The sequence below is a fragment of the Talpa occidentalis genome, unplaced genomic scaffold (genome assembly GCF_014898055.3).
Source record: "Talpa occidentalis isolate TD23 unplaced genomic scaffold, MPIMG_talOcc4v2.1 talOcc4.8, whole genome shotgun sequence".
Lineage (NCBI taxonomy): Eukaryota > Metazoa > Chordata > Mammalia > Eulipotyphla > Talpidae > Talpa > Talpa occidentalis.
The window spans coordinates 3,330,255-3,346,069 of record NW_023605194.1 but is presented as its reverse complement, the minus strand read 5'-3'; the positions used below and the strand labels follow the sequence as shown (position 1 = coordinate 3,346,069).

The 15,815-nt window shown below is 56.1% G+C and overlaps 2 protein-coding genes across 3 annotated transcripts in view; one reads left to right on the top strand and one right to left on the bottom strand.

Moving 5' to 3' along the window:
• The window catches only part of EDRF1 (erythroid differentiation regulatory factor 1), a 33,841-nt gene extending 27,744 nt beyond the window's left edge, over window positions 1-6,097 (top strand). For both annotated transcript variants that reach the window (XM_037498017.1, XM_037498016.1), the window contains 3 exons: window positions 2,083-2,198; window positions 3,150-3,301; window positions 5,348-6,097. In XM_037498017.1, coding sequence (XP_037353914.1) covers window positions 2,083-2,198; window positions 3,150-3,301; window positions 5,348-5,504 — 425 coding nt within the window. In that variant the 3' untranslated portion in view covers window positions 5,505-6,097. The remainder of the gene's footprint in view (window positions 1-2,082; window positions 2,199-3,149; window positions 3,302-5,347) is intronic.
• A 369-nt stretch (window positions 6,098-6,466) lies between these two features.
• On the bottom strand, window positions 6,467-15,735 carry MMP21 (matrix metallopeptidase 21). Its single transcript, XM_054690519.1, has 7 exons — window positions 15,574-15,735; window positions 13,107-13,668; window positions 12,293-12,432; window positions 11,974-12,115; window positions 11,014-11,268; window positions 8,544-8,716; window positions 6,467-8,286 (listed from the first exon to the last, which is right to left on the bottom strand). Exons 1-7 carry the CDS (start codon window positions 15,733-15,735, stop codon window positions 7,987-7,989), a joined length of 1,734 nt encoding a protein of 577 aa, XP_054546494.1. The 3' UTR covers window positions 6,467-7,986.
• Between the last annotated feature and the right edge of the window lie 80 nt (window positions 15,736-15,815).

The following is a 15,815-nucleotide window of genomic DNA, read 5'->3' as shown; positions in this document are numbered from 1 at the left end:
TGGAGCAGTGACCAGAATTGATAGCTCTTTCTCGGGGTGGATTTGGGGTGGTCTGTTTTCATTTGCGTCTTTGGATTTTCCACCATGTTTGAATTCCTGAGAATGAGCAAGCATCATTTTCATAAAAAAAGGACAGATATAGATTTGCTAAGATGACATTGCATTTCATTCCTTTAAAAAATATTTTGAGTACCTTAGAATAATAACGTAATTGGTTTGAGGCTTCTGTTGACCAGGTTAATAAATGCTCTAGTTTACAGCACCTTCTGTTATATTTCATTATACCCAGTATTTTTTTCTCTAGTACACAGGACTCAGATTTACCTTCCTGGTCTTGATTATCTGCCCCCTACACCTAACACTTGCCTTCCAAATACCAAGTCTACACCAGTACCACCTTCATCTGTTGACTTTTTCATTTAATATATAGATTATGCTGTAAAGGAGGAAGGCAGCGGTCATTCCTTCCGCATCCTCAGGCGGCAGGTCCCCCAACCACTCCACCTCTGTGTCAGCAGGTTGGGAGTGGGGTTCCAAAGTCACTCTCCAATTTGACAGTTCACTTGGACTCAGATCTCCTGTCATGGCCTCTATTCACGACAGAGAAAGGCCAATGGGTGAAAATCGTCCATAGAAGGCAGCACACAGGGCAGAGGCCGGGAGAGCACCTGGCAGCATGCTCAGAGAAGCTTCCAGCTGTCCTCTCCACTGGTCACAGAGCATCACCTACAGGGAAGCTCACTCATACCTGTGTGTCCAGAGTTTTTACTACCGGGACACCAATAGACACAGTTAACTGCCTCATGACTGACTTGTTGAGGTCCTGAGACCCAACGCCAATCAAATAGCACATCATTAGGCTGTGACCCAGTGCCTCCTAGGTCAGCGGAGATGCTCTTAGCAGAAAGGACATTCCAGGGGCAAAGAGGTAAAGCCAAGGCCAGATTTGTCTAGAGAATGTTCATCTCCTGCATTCCCCACCACATGCAGCTGCTCCCAGGGCAGGCACAGAGGTGCTGTGTAGTCTCTAATGGCGATGGAAGGTGTATTCAGAGGCTCTAGAATAATGGCTTCCTGGGTTTGAGCAGTAACAGAATATGCTTATTTTGCAGGTAGGACCAATGCTCAGCAGTGACATGGCCAGCGTTGCATAGCTGCTCCAGTGGGGTGGCCTAGCCTGGGCGGTTCCCTTTGATGCACCAATAGAATGTTAGCTCTTATTCCACATTGGCCTAGCTCTCTCCCCAGCAGAATGAAATAGTGAGGCAGGGAAACAACTCTTACTAATTTGTGTAGACTTAATATCTTTCTTTCTTTCTTTCTTTTTTTTTTTTTAATATAGAGGCATGTTTTATTTATTTATTTGTTTGTTTGTTTATACACGCACCGGGTACAGTCAGAAGCATGAGAGGGTGAGAGAATTCACCGCAGGCAGAAGGACCGAAGTACACTGCTGAGGGGAGCAGTGGACAGCAGGAGAGGTCTGCGCGCCATGTGGGACCCTCCTCCGGTGGCCGGGGAGCAGCCGGGGATCGAATCGAACCAGCGCCGCAGAGGCCGCAGGCAGCTTCACAACCAAGCGCTCAACCACTGCACCACCGGGGAGGCCCTAGACTTAATATCTTTCTTTGGTGAAAATTGCTAAGCATGAGTTGGATTTAGAAGGTGTGTTAGGGGGCCTCCCTGGTGGCGCAAGAGGTTAAGCACCACACTATAAGCAATCCACAGCCTCCGCAACATGAGTTCGATCCCCGGCCGGCCAGAGAGAAACCCACATGGCGAAGTAGACCTCTCCTATTTCACCCGCCGCTCCCCTCAGCAGTGTATTTCAGTCAGTCTGCCTGTTCTGTTCCCCGCTCTGTCTCTGGTGAATGCTCTCACCTCCCGCATCTCTGGCCTGTGCCCCAGCTCTTGTATGCATAAATGAATAAATCTTTAAAAAAAAAAAATAGAAGGTGTGTTAGGATTCTCATGAACTGCCTGTATAGCATTTGAAAATCAGAATTTTCATTAATACACTGATAATGAGCGGGCTCTAGATTTATATTTAAAGGAAGGATCATTTTGTGTTTACTATCCTAGGTCAGAATAGCAATGTTGGAAAATTAAAGACACTGTCTGGGGCTCTTGACATAATGGTGAGAACCAAGCATGCATTCCAGCTCCTCCGGAAGGAGCTTGTAGAAGAATTTGACCAGGTAAACGGAAAAGATATCTGTCTTTTTTTTTTTTTTTTTAAATAATAAATTTTATTTTTATATTCCCCCATACAATTGCAAACGCCCCATTCTGACCCCAATCCTACCCTCCCGCTCCCCACCCCCCAAAAGATATCTGTCTTTATTTTCTTATGTGTCTTAAGCTAAATGGTGAAAGTGTGTAGTGGGGTGTTTGTAAGTGTGTATGTGTACGTTGTGTGTGTATAACACATACCTATGGCTGCATAAAAACACTTCACTAGGACTCCTATTTCCTTGGTGGAATTATTAAACTCTTCTGTTTACAAGTATCTCTCATATTTAATTTTTTACATCTGCTCTGATGAGGCCCATGGACTGGCCAGTAAGGCCCTGGACATAGAAAGTCTGCTAAGTTTAGCTTTTGTTTTTAAGAGAAAAAAGGCCTACCATGATGACTTTACAGCTTCCCCTAAACTGTCTGGGAGCAGTTCAAGGGCAGGTGGGCTTGGGCCGGCTCTTTGAAGGTCTTTCTGGGTTGCCAGGCATTCCTGTGTTCGTGCTTCTGCTGCTGCCGGAAGCTTCTCTGTGTCACCATGGGACAGCAGCCTGGTGCCTTTCACCCTTGACCTTGGTGCATCAAACCTGTGTGGTGTCCCTCTTCTGCACCTGATGTCGGAATGTCAGGAGGTTTTTGTTCAGGATTAATTTCATCTACAACAGCACCTATTAGGTGTGAGGCTTTCTGTTACTGTGTTTTAGTTCATCAAAATGACCTCAGGGGACGCAGAGGATGAAAAGGCCAAGGCCTCACTGCAGCCTCCACCAGGGCTGTCCCTGGGGGAAAAAAGATTTCAGATTTGCTTTTGGTTTTGGTTAAGAAAAGGTTTCCCGAGTTAGTGAAACTGCGATCTCATCACTTTAGTATGGAACTGTTGTAGCTGAGGTGAGATAACCTTGTGTTGTTTTCAGCGTGAAAGTGAGGAGACCTCTCCAGCTGCTGAGTCTTCTCCGAGTCTTAATCGAGAAGAAGTAATAAAACTCCTCAGTATATTTGAATCTCGGTTGTCATTCCTTCTCCTTCAGTCCATCAAACTGCTGTCTGCAGCTAAAAAGAAAACCAGGTAAATTCAGTTATTTGTGTGCGTTTCTTTACTCGCGCCTTTCCTGCAGAAGCAGCGCCGCCTTTCCTACTGCGCGGCTGGAGTGTCGCCTGTCCTGTCTCCTGTGGGTGAACTGGGGTTTTAACTGGTTGCTCTTGGCTGGTTAAAAGGTGAGAATCACCTCCTTAGTTCTCAGGTTGGTTCCTTGCCCCGTGACCCCAGTTCTCTGATGAAGTCAGCCAGTCATGAACTTGTAATGTGTCCTGCTTTTGTCGTTGCCGTGAGTGTGGGGGACTTTCCAGCTCTCCACATCCCAAGAGCACCCCGCCATCACTGCTTTGAAACCAGCCTGGGGGGCGGCGGGGCACCGAGAGCTTGTGTCTGGGGAGGGGCTCTCGGCGTTGCACCCTCTGCTCGTGTCTGCTCCGCGTCCCGCCCCCAGCAGGCCGTGTTGGTGACCGGGCCACAGTTTAGCTGAAAGGCAGAGGAGGCGGTGCGGGTGGGCACAGCGAAAGGAACCCAGCTTTTGACTCTGCCTTTTCATGGCCACTTTTTAATTTTACTGGTTTCCACAAGGGGGCGATATAAGCATAGGATGCGTGAGAGTGGGAGTTCATTGAGTTTCACAGTTGAGTTGTCCACTAAGAGGTAATAGTTCAGTCTTAATATCTTTAACAGTCATGTGAGTCTTGTGTCTGACCTAAGTAAATATTTTACAGGAAGGTTCTTTAACTTGTTTATTCAGGTTAATATGCTATAATACACTTTATGAAAGTTCTCACACATGATTTATTTTAAAATAATTTGTGTGGGTTTTTTTTTAAGATTTGTTCTAGAAAGACTAAAGTGCTATTCTGGAGATACAGCTTAAAGTGATCCTTGTGTCAGTACAATTAACATGTTGGTAGACTTCAAAACCTAGAGGAATTTTCCATCACTGAGTCAGTGGTGCTAGTCTCCTGTCCGCTGACCTGCCGAGAGAACAGCCTCTTGCTTTCCTATGGCCAGGATGCTCGGGGCTGCCAGGCCAGCGAGTCTACCAGGAATTAAAGAGCATTCCTTCTTGGAGAAGAGGGAAATGAAGACTAGACTTTAAAAAGAATATTGTTTTATTTTGACTATCTTCTTTCCTTCATCACCACCCAAAACCATAATAATCAAAGTCTTTGTTTTCTAAGAAAGCTGAATAATTACAATGGAATCCAGGAAAGGGAAGATGTGTTTATTTTAAAGCAAGTCTTTCCCATTCTCAATGAGCAGGTGCGTCCTCACCCAGCGGCCGCAGCCACGGCAGCACAGCGCTGCCGGTCAGGTCTTGCTTTTCTTCTGGGCTACAAGTGTATGTGCTCTTGTGCTGTATTTCACTATTCATGCGTTAGTAGATTGGAGCCTCTTGACCTTTTGATGACCTTGGGGTTTAATATTGTGAAAACCAGTAAAAAGTTGAGGGAATCTGCGGGCGTGGCCTTAGTGCAGGAGCAGGGCCTTCAGCGCTCTGGGCTCCCTGCCAGCCATGTGCATTTCATATTTGGTGAAGGTTATAAAAAGGAAAGTGAAAGAATATAAGCTCCTTCCTTTGGGAAAAAAGATAACCCTGTGAAACGATGGGACCATACTGAATAGTGTTCAAAGTCATTGTTCAAGGTCATTGTTGGAATGATTTGCAAGAGTTGAGATGAAGATTGAAGATTCAGAATCATGTCTGGAACATAGCTAAGGCGTGTCTTGTGTCTGACCTAAGTAAAATTTTTACAGGAAGGTTCTTTAACTTTGCGATCCCAGCAGCCACTGATTGTCTTGAGGCGGGCAGCCAAGATGACACTGTGGCCACCCGTCCCTGGAGAACAGTTCATATTTCAAACACCGTGTTAGTTGTTAACTGCTGTTGCCTTGATTACTGTAAGATTGGTTTTAATTGATGCATTTTAATAAATATCCGAACACAGGCCCATAGGCTGCAGCAGGTGTGACGAATCAGGATGTGATGCGGGGTCATCCTCTGCATCTCTTCCAACTGTCGGTGACGTTGTTCGTGTCACCTGTCCTTTTTTTTTTTTTTCAACCCAGTAGCAACATCGAAGAGGATGTAGTCCTCAAAACCAACAAGCAAATTTACTCCCAGCTTTTGCGAGCGACGGCTAACAGAAACACAACTCTGCCGGAGAGGATCGACGTCCTGGTGCGTTTGCTGGACCTGCTGGCTCCCGGCGCCGCTGGGCAGTGATGGCCATGCCGCACGCAGGGATGCTGTCAGTGCCTTCTGCACTCGGGGCTGCTTTGTCCATCGGTGCTTCGTGTCATTAAACATGAGAGGCGTGTCCACTACGCGGGCGCAGCAGTGGAAGCAGAGTCCCATTTCCTGTGCTGCCAGGGAGGCGATCTTTGGCCTCTTACTTGAAGTGCTAAAATCAGAGCCAACCTAAGCTCCCAGCGTTGGTGTCTCTCGAGGCATACGGTGCCCAGTGTTCTAGACCTGCGGGGACGCAGTTACACTCACGTATTTTTTAAGTACGGTAAGCTCCTTGGGCTTAAGATACGACTATTTTGTATAAATGTTACTTTGGTCAAGGGAACTTCTATCCACATGATTTATTGGTTCACGTGGGTTCAAGAAACGTCCCGTACATCAACATTGTTCCTTCTGAATCGCACAAAGAGGTCTCTGTCCTTTAAGCTTCGGGGCGTGAGCCCCTGGGGCAGCCTGTGTGTTCGTGGGTGCACAAGGGCCACCCTCTGACATTGTATGGCAATTGATCAGGAATAGGTACTTCCCCCCCCCCCTTTTTCATTTTAAACTTGAAACTGTGAATAAGGTAAGAAAACTATTTTGAATAAATAAATTATTTATTTAAGATGTCTTTGTATTTTTCTATTTTACATTCGTCATATTCAGTTTTGATTTGAACTGGCTTAATAAATTTTACAACTTTGCCATTCCCTGAATCCCCACTGGACAGCCCACTCCGCACCTGTTCTTGTCTGGTTGCTCACAGATGTGGCTTCCACCACCTGTGGTGTTCGGAGGCTGCCCTTGGCCTGACCTGGCCAATGCGCTCAGTTCCAGGAAGGCAGACGTGATGTGAATTGAGTCTCGGGTTTTTGCGGGGTGACTGGGCGTGTTTGAAGACTAGAACCGGCTCGTCCCCGTCCCTCCCTCCCTCCCCAGGCGTGGCTGCAGCGCTCCTCTCACAGCCACTCCTCTGAAGGAGTCTGAACTGCACTAGGAATTGTCTGCAATAAGCTTGTTTTACACTGAATTTTTACACACTGCTTTCTCATGTACCAAGGTTTTCTGACGTGTCGTCACATCTGTCACAGCTTGGCGAAATACCTCTTACCGGTTGTCTAACTCATAGTTTGCATTATCCTTGGGACAGACTTGCCTCAATTTTCAGAAATTAATCATTAAAGCTTTTAAAATTGTACCTAAGTTGTACAGTTGTTGTACACAGTCGCCGGTCTCTCCCGTCGGAGTGGCGCCCGCTGCTGCCCACGCGGCAGACACACGGGGGACGAAACCGGCTCTGCCCTCCTGGTTAAGCCTGGACACGTGCGCTGACTAGCCCCGAGTCTGCATTGCTAAATCAGAAAGGATGTTCTGTTCACGTAGAAACAGGCTGGAGTCAGGGGTGTTCAGAGTTATGGTCTTGATCTAGCCTCGCTGCTGGCAGCCTTTCAGGCAAGAGGAACATTTGTTTTGAAGCAGGAAGATAGAAATTCCAGCTGTCTTCCCTTGTGAAAACAGTAATACAGAGTTCCTACCAGGGGAAAAAAGGTCCTTTTCAAATGCGTAATTTGCTGATTTTAAAGTTGCTTTGTTTAGTTGTTCCTTTAGAGGAACTGGTGTGTGGCCTGGTCATCCAGACAACTGAATCTTTGTCGGGTGATTTTACTGCCCCAATTTTGTCCATGTCTTCACACGTGACATCAGGGCTTTGTGTTCAGCAGAGGCTTGACCCGTATTCTGTGAAAGCTAAAGGACATACATCCAGGGGTGATTGATGGAGGAAAATAAAAACTAGCTTCAGGAGTCTTACTGGTCCTAAAATGTAACTCCACGTGTCTCCTGCCATGACTGAAGTGAGCCAGGGAGCTGTTCTGTTGAGGGCCACTTGGGATGCAGTCCTGGATGTTGAAACCCAAGCCAAGTGGAAAGCCAGGCCCTCCCTGGGCTGCAGGGAGGGGCAGGACAGCTAGTGGGCTTTGGACCCTCAACTAGAAAGGTGCACAGCAGCATGTCTGCTGGCTGGCTGCAGCGACAGCAGAGGGAGGTGCCTGTGGAGAGTTACACGTCATCAGGTGCTGGAAGGTAGAATTCCTGGAGTGTCTGTCCCTAGGCAGTGGCCTCGCCTGGTCATGTGGGTGCCCCTGGCTATCTTCCCTCTACCCAGGAAGTCAGAAGCGGAGCAGGGGGCGGGTCCGTGCTGGGAAGAGGCAGGAGGGCGTGCAGAGCAAACAGGTTGCATGGGGTACTCTGGTGGCCTTTCCTGAAAGGCTTCTTAAGTTCATGTGATAATTCTTTGTTTTTTTGGGTTTTTGGGGTTTTTTTGGCTGAGAAGTATCTTTAGAGCAAGTATTGTAAAAGCTCCTGTGATGCGCTTTCCACTGGGCATTAGCCGAGGGAACAGTATGGCCTACGACTGGTGAAATCCAGTCGGTGCTCTTTGTAGAAGAAATCCTCTGTCTTCGCTTGCCTGTTTTTCTCGTCACACGCTCAGGGTGGAGGTGTGGACGTCACAGACGTCAAACCACTTCTCTGAGATAGACTGCTTGGGAAGTAAGCCGTTGGGAGGCAGCCAGGAGCGGTGCTGCTTGTCCTTGTCGCTAACCACTCTCCAGTAGGCGTTGCCTTTGAAGAAGAAAAGGGACTTGTGCGCGTAGGAGTAGTAAGCCGAGTCGAGGCTTCGGAAGGGGTGGTTCTGCGGCTCTACTCCTGGAAAGACCTCAGTCATCTTCTTCGGGTAAGAATCCAGCACTCGGTTCCTGTTGACATCAAATGCGAACACCTGCAAACCAAACAGGAGCGTAAGACGGGCTCCTCGGAAGGCCTCCGGTTGTCAGGTTCACGCACAGCGAGGAAGTCAGTAAACTGGGGCACCACGCACACCGCGTTCTCTGGCCTTGACCTTGGGGGTTCTCCATCTGAGGGGGTGAGCCGCCACTGCCACGTGGGTCTGCGTAATTGAGCACAGCCTTCAAGGAAGATCTGCTACCGCTCAGAGAGGGGCAGAAGCAACCCCAGGCTGGCGCGCCGCCTACTTACAAAGGCCTCCTTGAAGAAGTAGATGAGCTGCTTCCTTCGGTCATAAAAGGCGGTGTCTAGGGGACTTGGGACGCCTGGAAATCCTTCTGAAATCAGCCTGGGGTAGCGTTTTCCTTGTTCGTCTTCCGTGTGGGCTTGGTCCTTGTCACTGTCGTACCTCCAGTATTGATTTCCTGAGGGCCAAGCCAAAAATGTTAGTGCGATTTATTAATCCTCGACCACAGAAGTGTGACAAAGGACGGCTTTTCAAGAGGGGCCAGCTGCCTACCGCTCTGCCCCGAGCCCAGGGGCCCAGGGGCGAGCCGGACGGGGAGCGCCTGAGTGAAGCCTCCCCTCCAACGAGTGGTTGCTTTCCCCAGGTCTTGAATTACTTCTAGGTTTGGTCCCTGAAATCCATTATCCTGGAGGGCCACTGCTGCCGCTAGGTGCCCTGCCCACTGGCGGGCATCGAAGCAGACACAACAGGACACAATATGGTCTTAACATATACTCTGCTTTTACAGAAAAAAACCATGAGTTTTATTTTCGAATTCTACCTTTCCCCAGGCTTCCAAAAGCATCTCGTTCCATCAGCGCCACCATTTTACAAAAGGGGACACAAGGAGAGTTGACGCGAAGCTCAGATGACCCGGTTGCCCCAAAATGTGCGCAGTGGCTCACGGTTCCAGGAAATAGTACCTTGTCATGCTGCTGTGGGACGTCAAGGGCTGCGTGCTGTCGTCATGCCTTCATTCTAGGCTCCCTGGCTAGTCCCCTTCCTGCGTACCGGGTATTGTCATCAGAGGACATGAACCCACTCGTGCTTGCGTGTCGTAACGCACAAGCCCTCACACGCAGTTGCATTCCTGAGAAGCCAGGTATTTCTGTGAAGAGGCAGGAGGCCTCTTCTCTACAGAGGCCCACCATGGACAACAGTGACCCGTCCACCCGGGGTGCTGTTGACTCACTGGGATGGCTTCTGAGTGTGAAGTATTAAGGCACGTTCAATTCAAGGTGTTTTTAAAGCTCTAAGAAGAAGACAGCTGCGGCACCGCGCCCCCGTGGTGCCCTAACTCAGCAGCGGAGTCTGTCTCCAAGGAAACGTCTGGCTGGGCGCTCTGAAGGGCGTGCTGCCGGCCCAGCGTAATCAGAACTGTGGAGTGCACCGTGCAGGTTACTGAATGATCATCAGCCTTCCTCTCACCATGTGAAGGACAATGAGGACCAAACTTACAGCAGGACTCACAGGGTGAAGTTCGCACATGAAATTCCTCCAGTGCGGCTCGTGCCTCATTAACTGCAACTCAGAGCAACGTGGTTCTGTCTCTGGGATTCCGCTTCCCCGGAAGAGGCAAGGGGAAGAGAGCGCCAGCAAATCCCCTTTGCGGTTAAGCTGCGGGAGTGTGGTTGGCAAGGCTGGCCGGGCCCTGGCACAGAGGCTCCGAGCAAGGCTGTGGGTATGCTGGGGACACAGCAGCTAGAAGCCCCCCAGTCTCCTGCTGGGGGGTGGTTCGCCACTACCACCAGGCTTCTGCTTCCTGGCCCAGCACTGACCCTCCCTGCCAGCAGCGCCCCCATCCCAGCCCCCTCCTGGAGGGAGCCTGGCTTGGCGTTCAAGGCGCTCAGGCCGGGGAGCCTGTCTCGCCAGCTGAGGGACCAGCCCCCGCCGGGGCAGCTGTCTCCTGCACACCCCTTCCACTCGGCTCTAAGGCTCTGCTGCTGCTTCCCAAGTCCTCTCCTCCCACCCACGCCTCACATGTCATCCCTGTGTCCCTTTCTAGACGCCCCGGGGCCTCCCCCTCCTGCGTGGCCCCAGCGTGGGATTCCAGGCGGCCCTCGTCTCCTGTCTGCTCACTCTCCCCCCCACAGCAGACTTCCGGGCTTGAAAACGCGTTCAGAGAGACACATGCACGCCCGCGCGCAGCACGGCCTCCCACAGCAGCCAAGGCACGGAAGCAAAGCCCGCGCCCAGCGATGGACGATGGGGGAAGGTGTGGTCAAGATCCCCGTAGAAAGATGGGACGCTGCCGTGGGCGACAACGTGGGGAGACGGGGGGGGGGGGTGAGCAGGAGAAATACCAGATAATTTCACTCGTGTGTGGAATTTAAAGGGGAAAAGAAAGGGGCAATTTGGTGGGGGCGATTTGGTGATGGGCGCGGGGTGACCCCTACAACTGCTGAGGGAGAAACTGCGCCTGGAACCTACAGGGGTCGTGTCGCCCGGGCGAGGAGAGGACGGGCTGGACTTCTCCGGGTGGCGTCCGAGGCCGCGCGCCGCAGAGCAGAGGGCCCCTGGGGAAGGCCCTGCTTCCCGCCCTGTGGCCGCCGGCCGCGGTCCCGGCGAGAAGGTGCAGACCCCGGCGTGCGGGGCGCACGGAGCGAGCCGTCGGAGGGGCAGACGGCAGCGGCACCAGCACCCGCCCGAGGCCCGACGGGCTCAAAGGCACTGGAAGCGCCTTTGCTTCTCGGTCATCGAGCCCGTCACCCCTACCTTTAAAAAAGTAGCGCTCGTCTCTCCGCCACGTCCAGATGTGGACGAACGCGTCGACGTGTGCGGGGACCCCGCGCCAGCCCGTGAGGATGTGGATCGGGTCCCCGTAGCGTGTCCTGTTGTTGCGGTTCTCGTACAGCCAGTACCAGCTGTCGCGGAAGAAGTAGGTGCTGAAGCTGACCGTCACCTCCCCGCGGCGGCTTCTGGCCTTGCGGACCCAGTCGAAGGCGGCGTCGAAGGAGCCCTCGCACGCACCTTGAGGAGGAAGCCCAGCCGCTCGCCACCGGCACAGCCCACCCGCGGCCCTGCGCCCCTTCAGGAGACCTTCGCGAAGCGGGACCCGGGAGACCGCGCGGCCTGCCCTGGCCGAGGCCCCCGCCCGCCCTCGCTGCTGTGGGCCTCCGGGTCGCTCTCGACAGGCGTCCACTGGGCGCCGAGCTAGGGGCCAGCCTCCATCGGGCAGCGCCTCTGACCGTCTTCATGTGAGAACAGAAACGGCTGTTTCCAACGGGAAAGCGGGGAGCCCGCCCCCGCCTCTGTGCTAGAGTGATCATCTCGACTTTTCCCCCTAAATCTGTTGAGCTGTGCAGGCCACCCACCCACGCTGCAGGTCTGCAGGTGCTCTGCTCGCCTCCCACTTCGTGAGCGACGCCCGCCTGCTCGGGCCAGGCCCGCACATGGACGCAGAAGCCCGGCCGGGCCCGGGGCACCGCGCTGTGCCCAGGGTGGCAAACTTCACCCGCGCCCAGGCCCGCCCAGACACCGCCTGCTTTAGAGAACCACGTGTGCCCCTCCCTCCAGGAGCCCGCACGGCGGGGACACTGTCGGGGCACAGCACCTTCCTCCAAGAACTGCATCCCCTGCTAGGAGGCAGGCCCTCGGGTGCTCGGGGACCGTGCTCCCCAGGAGGGGTAAGCGGGGACCCTGGGCTCCAGGAAGGGCCTCCCAGCACCGCCTCACCATAGAGCTTCTGGATCGCCTTCCTGTCCGCCCAGTCCAGCTCAAAGGCAGGCTCCCGGGGGGTGTAATTGGGCTGCATGATGGACCCCGTCCTGTAGGTGTGGGGCAAGCCGAGGACATGGCCGATTTCATGGACGGCCACCTAGAAGGGAAGCAGGCTTGGGTGGGTGCCCCTGGCGTCCGAGCACCCCAGGACCCTGCCGGTGTGGAGGGCAGGAGAGGGGGCCTCTCGGCAGCCGGGGTGCTTCCCAGCGAGGCGGCTCTGTTCTGGACCCCGGCCGCGCGCCGCCCAGCCCCCGCAGCCGCCCCTGGCGCTCACCTTGAGGAGGCTGATGCCCGCGTCGCTGGTGGGGGCTGTGAAGTGCTCGTCGTCGTCAAAGTGGATGTCGCCCAGGCGCCAGGCGTGGGCGAACTCCTGCCCGCTGCCGTCGAAGACCCGTGGGCAGCCCAAGTGCCGACCTGGTGGGGAGAGGGAGGCCGCAGGTGCCTCAGCCACGCCGGGGGCACAGACACCAGGGGCCCAGCCCCCGGGACCTCAGGGTGCTGTGCGTGACCAGTGTGCTGCGCCAGGCAGGGAGCACCGGGGGCTGCGAGAGGGACAGGAGAGCTGGGTCCTGCCCGCCGTGCCCACACGTCTCATGCTGGGGAGTTGTCCCCTGAAACCAGCAGGGCGGCCGCTGTGGCCCTGGCTCCCGCGTCAGGCTGCGGACAGGCCGTGTAAGCCCGCATGCTCTGAGAGGCATGTGGACCTGCCTGGAAACTTGTCTGTGGCGGGCCCCTAGGTCCCCCGGCGCCTTCCCAGGAGTGGGGGACGAGCCTGGGGGGGCCGGGTGAGCAGACTGACCTGCCCTTGGCCAAGCAGGAGCCACAGCCGCGTCCCTGGGGACGGCCCTGGCTCATCTCTCCCAGCGAGGCCTAACAAGGTCCCAGGCACAGAGGCCTCAGCCCCCCACCCCGCCCCCCAGGGCGGCCACCGCAAAGCATCCCGCGGGCAGGGCAGGGCCAGCAGAGGGTGGGCCCATTGGGCTGATCCCTGAAGCTCCCTGGATGTGGCTGCGATGCTGACCGGGCTGACCTCAGGCCTGGGGGGGCCCACATAGAGCAAGGGTGGGCCCAAAATCTGCGCTCCTCACCTCGACCAAAGCCCAGCTTTATGTCCACTGCGGTCCCGGGGGCACTGAGGTCCTCCCGGAAGTTCAGGGGCGTCACCTCGCTCCACATCCTGAAGGCCAGCCTGAAGATGAACCTCTGCTCGTCCACTGACAGCTGGCTGCTGTAGGCCTCCCCCACCAGCCTCCAGGTCAGTGTCTTCTTGGAGAAGGCTCGGCTGCCCCCACCATGCGCGGCATCCTCGGGCTGCTGGGGGGGCCTGGGCTGCAGCATGTGCAGGGAGCGCTTTGGGCGGGCCCGGGGGAGCGGGCCAGGCGCGCTCGGCGGGGTCCCTGGCGAGGTGGCCGCAGCCTGTGGCAGGGGCCGTGTGTCCGGGACGCCGCAGCGAGGCCTGTTCATGGCGGCCAGCGTGGCCGAGTCCAGCTTCCCGCTCGCTGGCAGTGCGTTGACCTTCTGGAACCTTCGCATGGCTTCAGCCAGGGCCGCACCCCGGGGGCTCTGGGGTGGCCCCTCAGGGCTGGGACCCTGTGACGCCACCTCTGTCCTCAGGGGCCCCTGCGCCCAGCCGTATTTGGACAGGAACCGCTGCAGCAGAGAAAGCACCGGTCACACCCCGCCGCTGTGTGTCTCTGGGGGTGTGTTTTTTGCGGCTGTGGGCTGCTGTGTGTGTGTGAGGCCCCCGCCCCAGGGTGAGTCCACCCTGAGATCCCAGCTCAGAGTTGCGGGACCAGGAGCAGCCTGGCCCGAGCACGCTGGGAGGGGCCTCAGCTCCTGCTGGCCTGCAACACACGAGCCTGCGTGTGCAGCGAGTGGCCACAGGGGCGAGTGCCGGGGACGGCTTAAGGGGCTTTGGCCAGCACCGCCTGTTCCTTCGCTGAGTGCCTGTGGTCACGCAGGATGGCCACTGTGTGGGGAGTCCCGCCCATGCCGCAGTGGACATGCCCTAAGCACCGGAGCATGAGCAGGGCCTATGGAGTGGGGACGCCTCTGAGAGGAGGGAGGACAGTAGACCAAGGCCAGAAGAGCCCGACAGCCTGAACACACGCTCCACCCCAGAAAGTGGGGGGAAGGGGCACTCAGAGGGGCCTCCAGCCCAGCGGGGGAGAAAGTTCCAGGAGGAGGCAGGTGGATGGGGCACAGGTCACCATGGGCAGCAGCAGGAGCTGGGCTTGTCTGGGGAGCCCTTCGTGCAGCCCTCAGAGGGAGGAGATGAGAGCAGGACGGGGGTGACAGTGACATTACTGGGTTCTCCAGGAGCCGAGAGGGCGGAGGCTGGGGTGAGCAGGGCTTGCGAGCAGCAGAGGATCTGGGCACTTGCTGGGGGACCCTGTGGAGCCCCAGCATCATGAGTGAGGTGCTTGCCAGCACAGTGGGGTGCTCACCCAGCGGGGGCATTAGCACAGGGTCTGGCTGGGCCAGCAGGCATCCCAGGTGTGGTAGGACTGGGGGGCGGAGGGCCAAGGCTTGAGGTCAGAGGTCAGGTTGGAGGTGGACATGCTGAGTGCAAGGAAGGCCAGGCTGCGTCTCAAACCTTGGAGGAGGCTCAGTGAGGCCTGGCCGGGCCCTGGGGGCCGGGACCAGGGCCCTGGGGCTGGGTCTCTGCAGTCATGCAGGGGTTGGGGGGTGGCAGGGCCCAGGCTGCTCACAGCCTGGCACGACCCCGCGGCCACGGCAGCCGAGCCACCCGGGGCCACTCCTTCCTCACTGGCCTCCACCCTGGCCAGGCTTGGGCTGCACCTTGGAAAGGCAGGCCAGAGAGCTGTTGTGGTGTGTGGTGGCCACCGGGACCTAGAGCGGCCAGGCCGGGGCCAGCCTCTCCCAGGCCACACGCTGCCCGGCCCTGCTGACTTCCCCGGGGAAGGAACCGCCCCCGGGGCCCCTCCTCTGCCGTGGCAGGGCGTGGGCAGCACGGCGGACGGACAGCCGCGTTACCCCGGTTTCGCTGTGCGGGGCTCTCGCGGCTCGCCCAGCTCTGTGGCCGCCGAGGGGTCGGGGCCGTGGGGCTGACTAGAGGGCGGCTGGTTAGGGGGGGCTGAGCGTCAGAGACTCCCGCTTCCTGAGAGCCCCACGGAGCCTCCAGCCCCATGAGCCCCGAGCAGAGCGCCCTCCTGCCCGTGGCGGGCTCTTCTCCACCGTCCTTGCCGCCCCCATCGGCGGCTGCGAGCGGGGCCCCTGTCAGCGCGTGCAGAAGCGCGGCCCGCACCCACGGGCGCAGGCAGCACTTGGTGAAGGGACAAGGGGCCGTTTGCCGCAGCAGCTCTGCTCAGGGTTACGTGAGAGATGTTTCTAACCAGGGTGCCAGTCTGCAGGGGTGTGCCTGCGCCTGCCTGCGCCTGCTCTGCACGTGTGTCTGTGTGCATGTGTGTCTATGTGCATGTCTTTGCCAGTGTGAGCTTTGCACATGTGAGTCTCCATACATACATGTATGTCTGCGTGCATGTGTGTGTGCGTGCACTAGCGTGGGGGTGCTGGTCTCTGGGCTTCTCCTACCTGCGCGGCGTGGAGGTCGGTGATGGGCCTGGCCCTGCGCAGGGGGGACGGTGCCAGGTCCGAGCGGTCCCGGCTGTGGAAGAGGGTCTCTGGCCGGGCAGGCCGTGGCGCCAGGAGCCAGCAAAGCAGCAGGGCCGGGCGGAAGATGGCGGCAGCGCGCATGGCCCCTCGAGCCCCGCGTCCCCTCCTCTGCTCTGTCCGTCTCTGTCCTCAGGGAGCGGCTGGGTGGGCCGCTTTTATCA

What these genes read in the sequence shown, in the direction of transcription:
- MMP21 (XM_054690519.1), bottom strand. Translation starts at nt 15,735, where the DNA reads ATGCGCGCTGCCGCCATCTTCCGCCCGGCCCTGCTGCTTTGCTGGCTC. An exon ending in CGGGCATCAGCCTCCTCAAG is followed by an intron (nt 12,116 to 12,292) that starts GTGAGCGCCAGG and finishes CTTCCCTTCTAG; the next exon opens with GTGGCCGTCCATGAAATCGG. An exon ending in ACTTCTTCAAGGAGGCCTTT is followed by an intron (nt 8,287 to 8,543) that starts GTAAGTAGGCGG and finishes TTTGGTTTGCAG; the next exon opens with GTGTTCGCATTTGATGTCAA.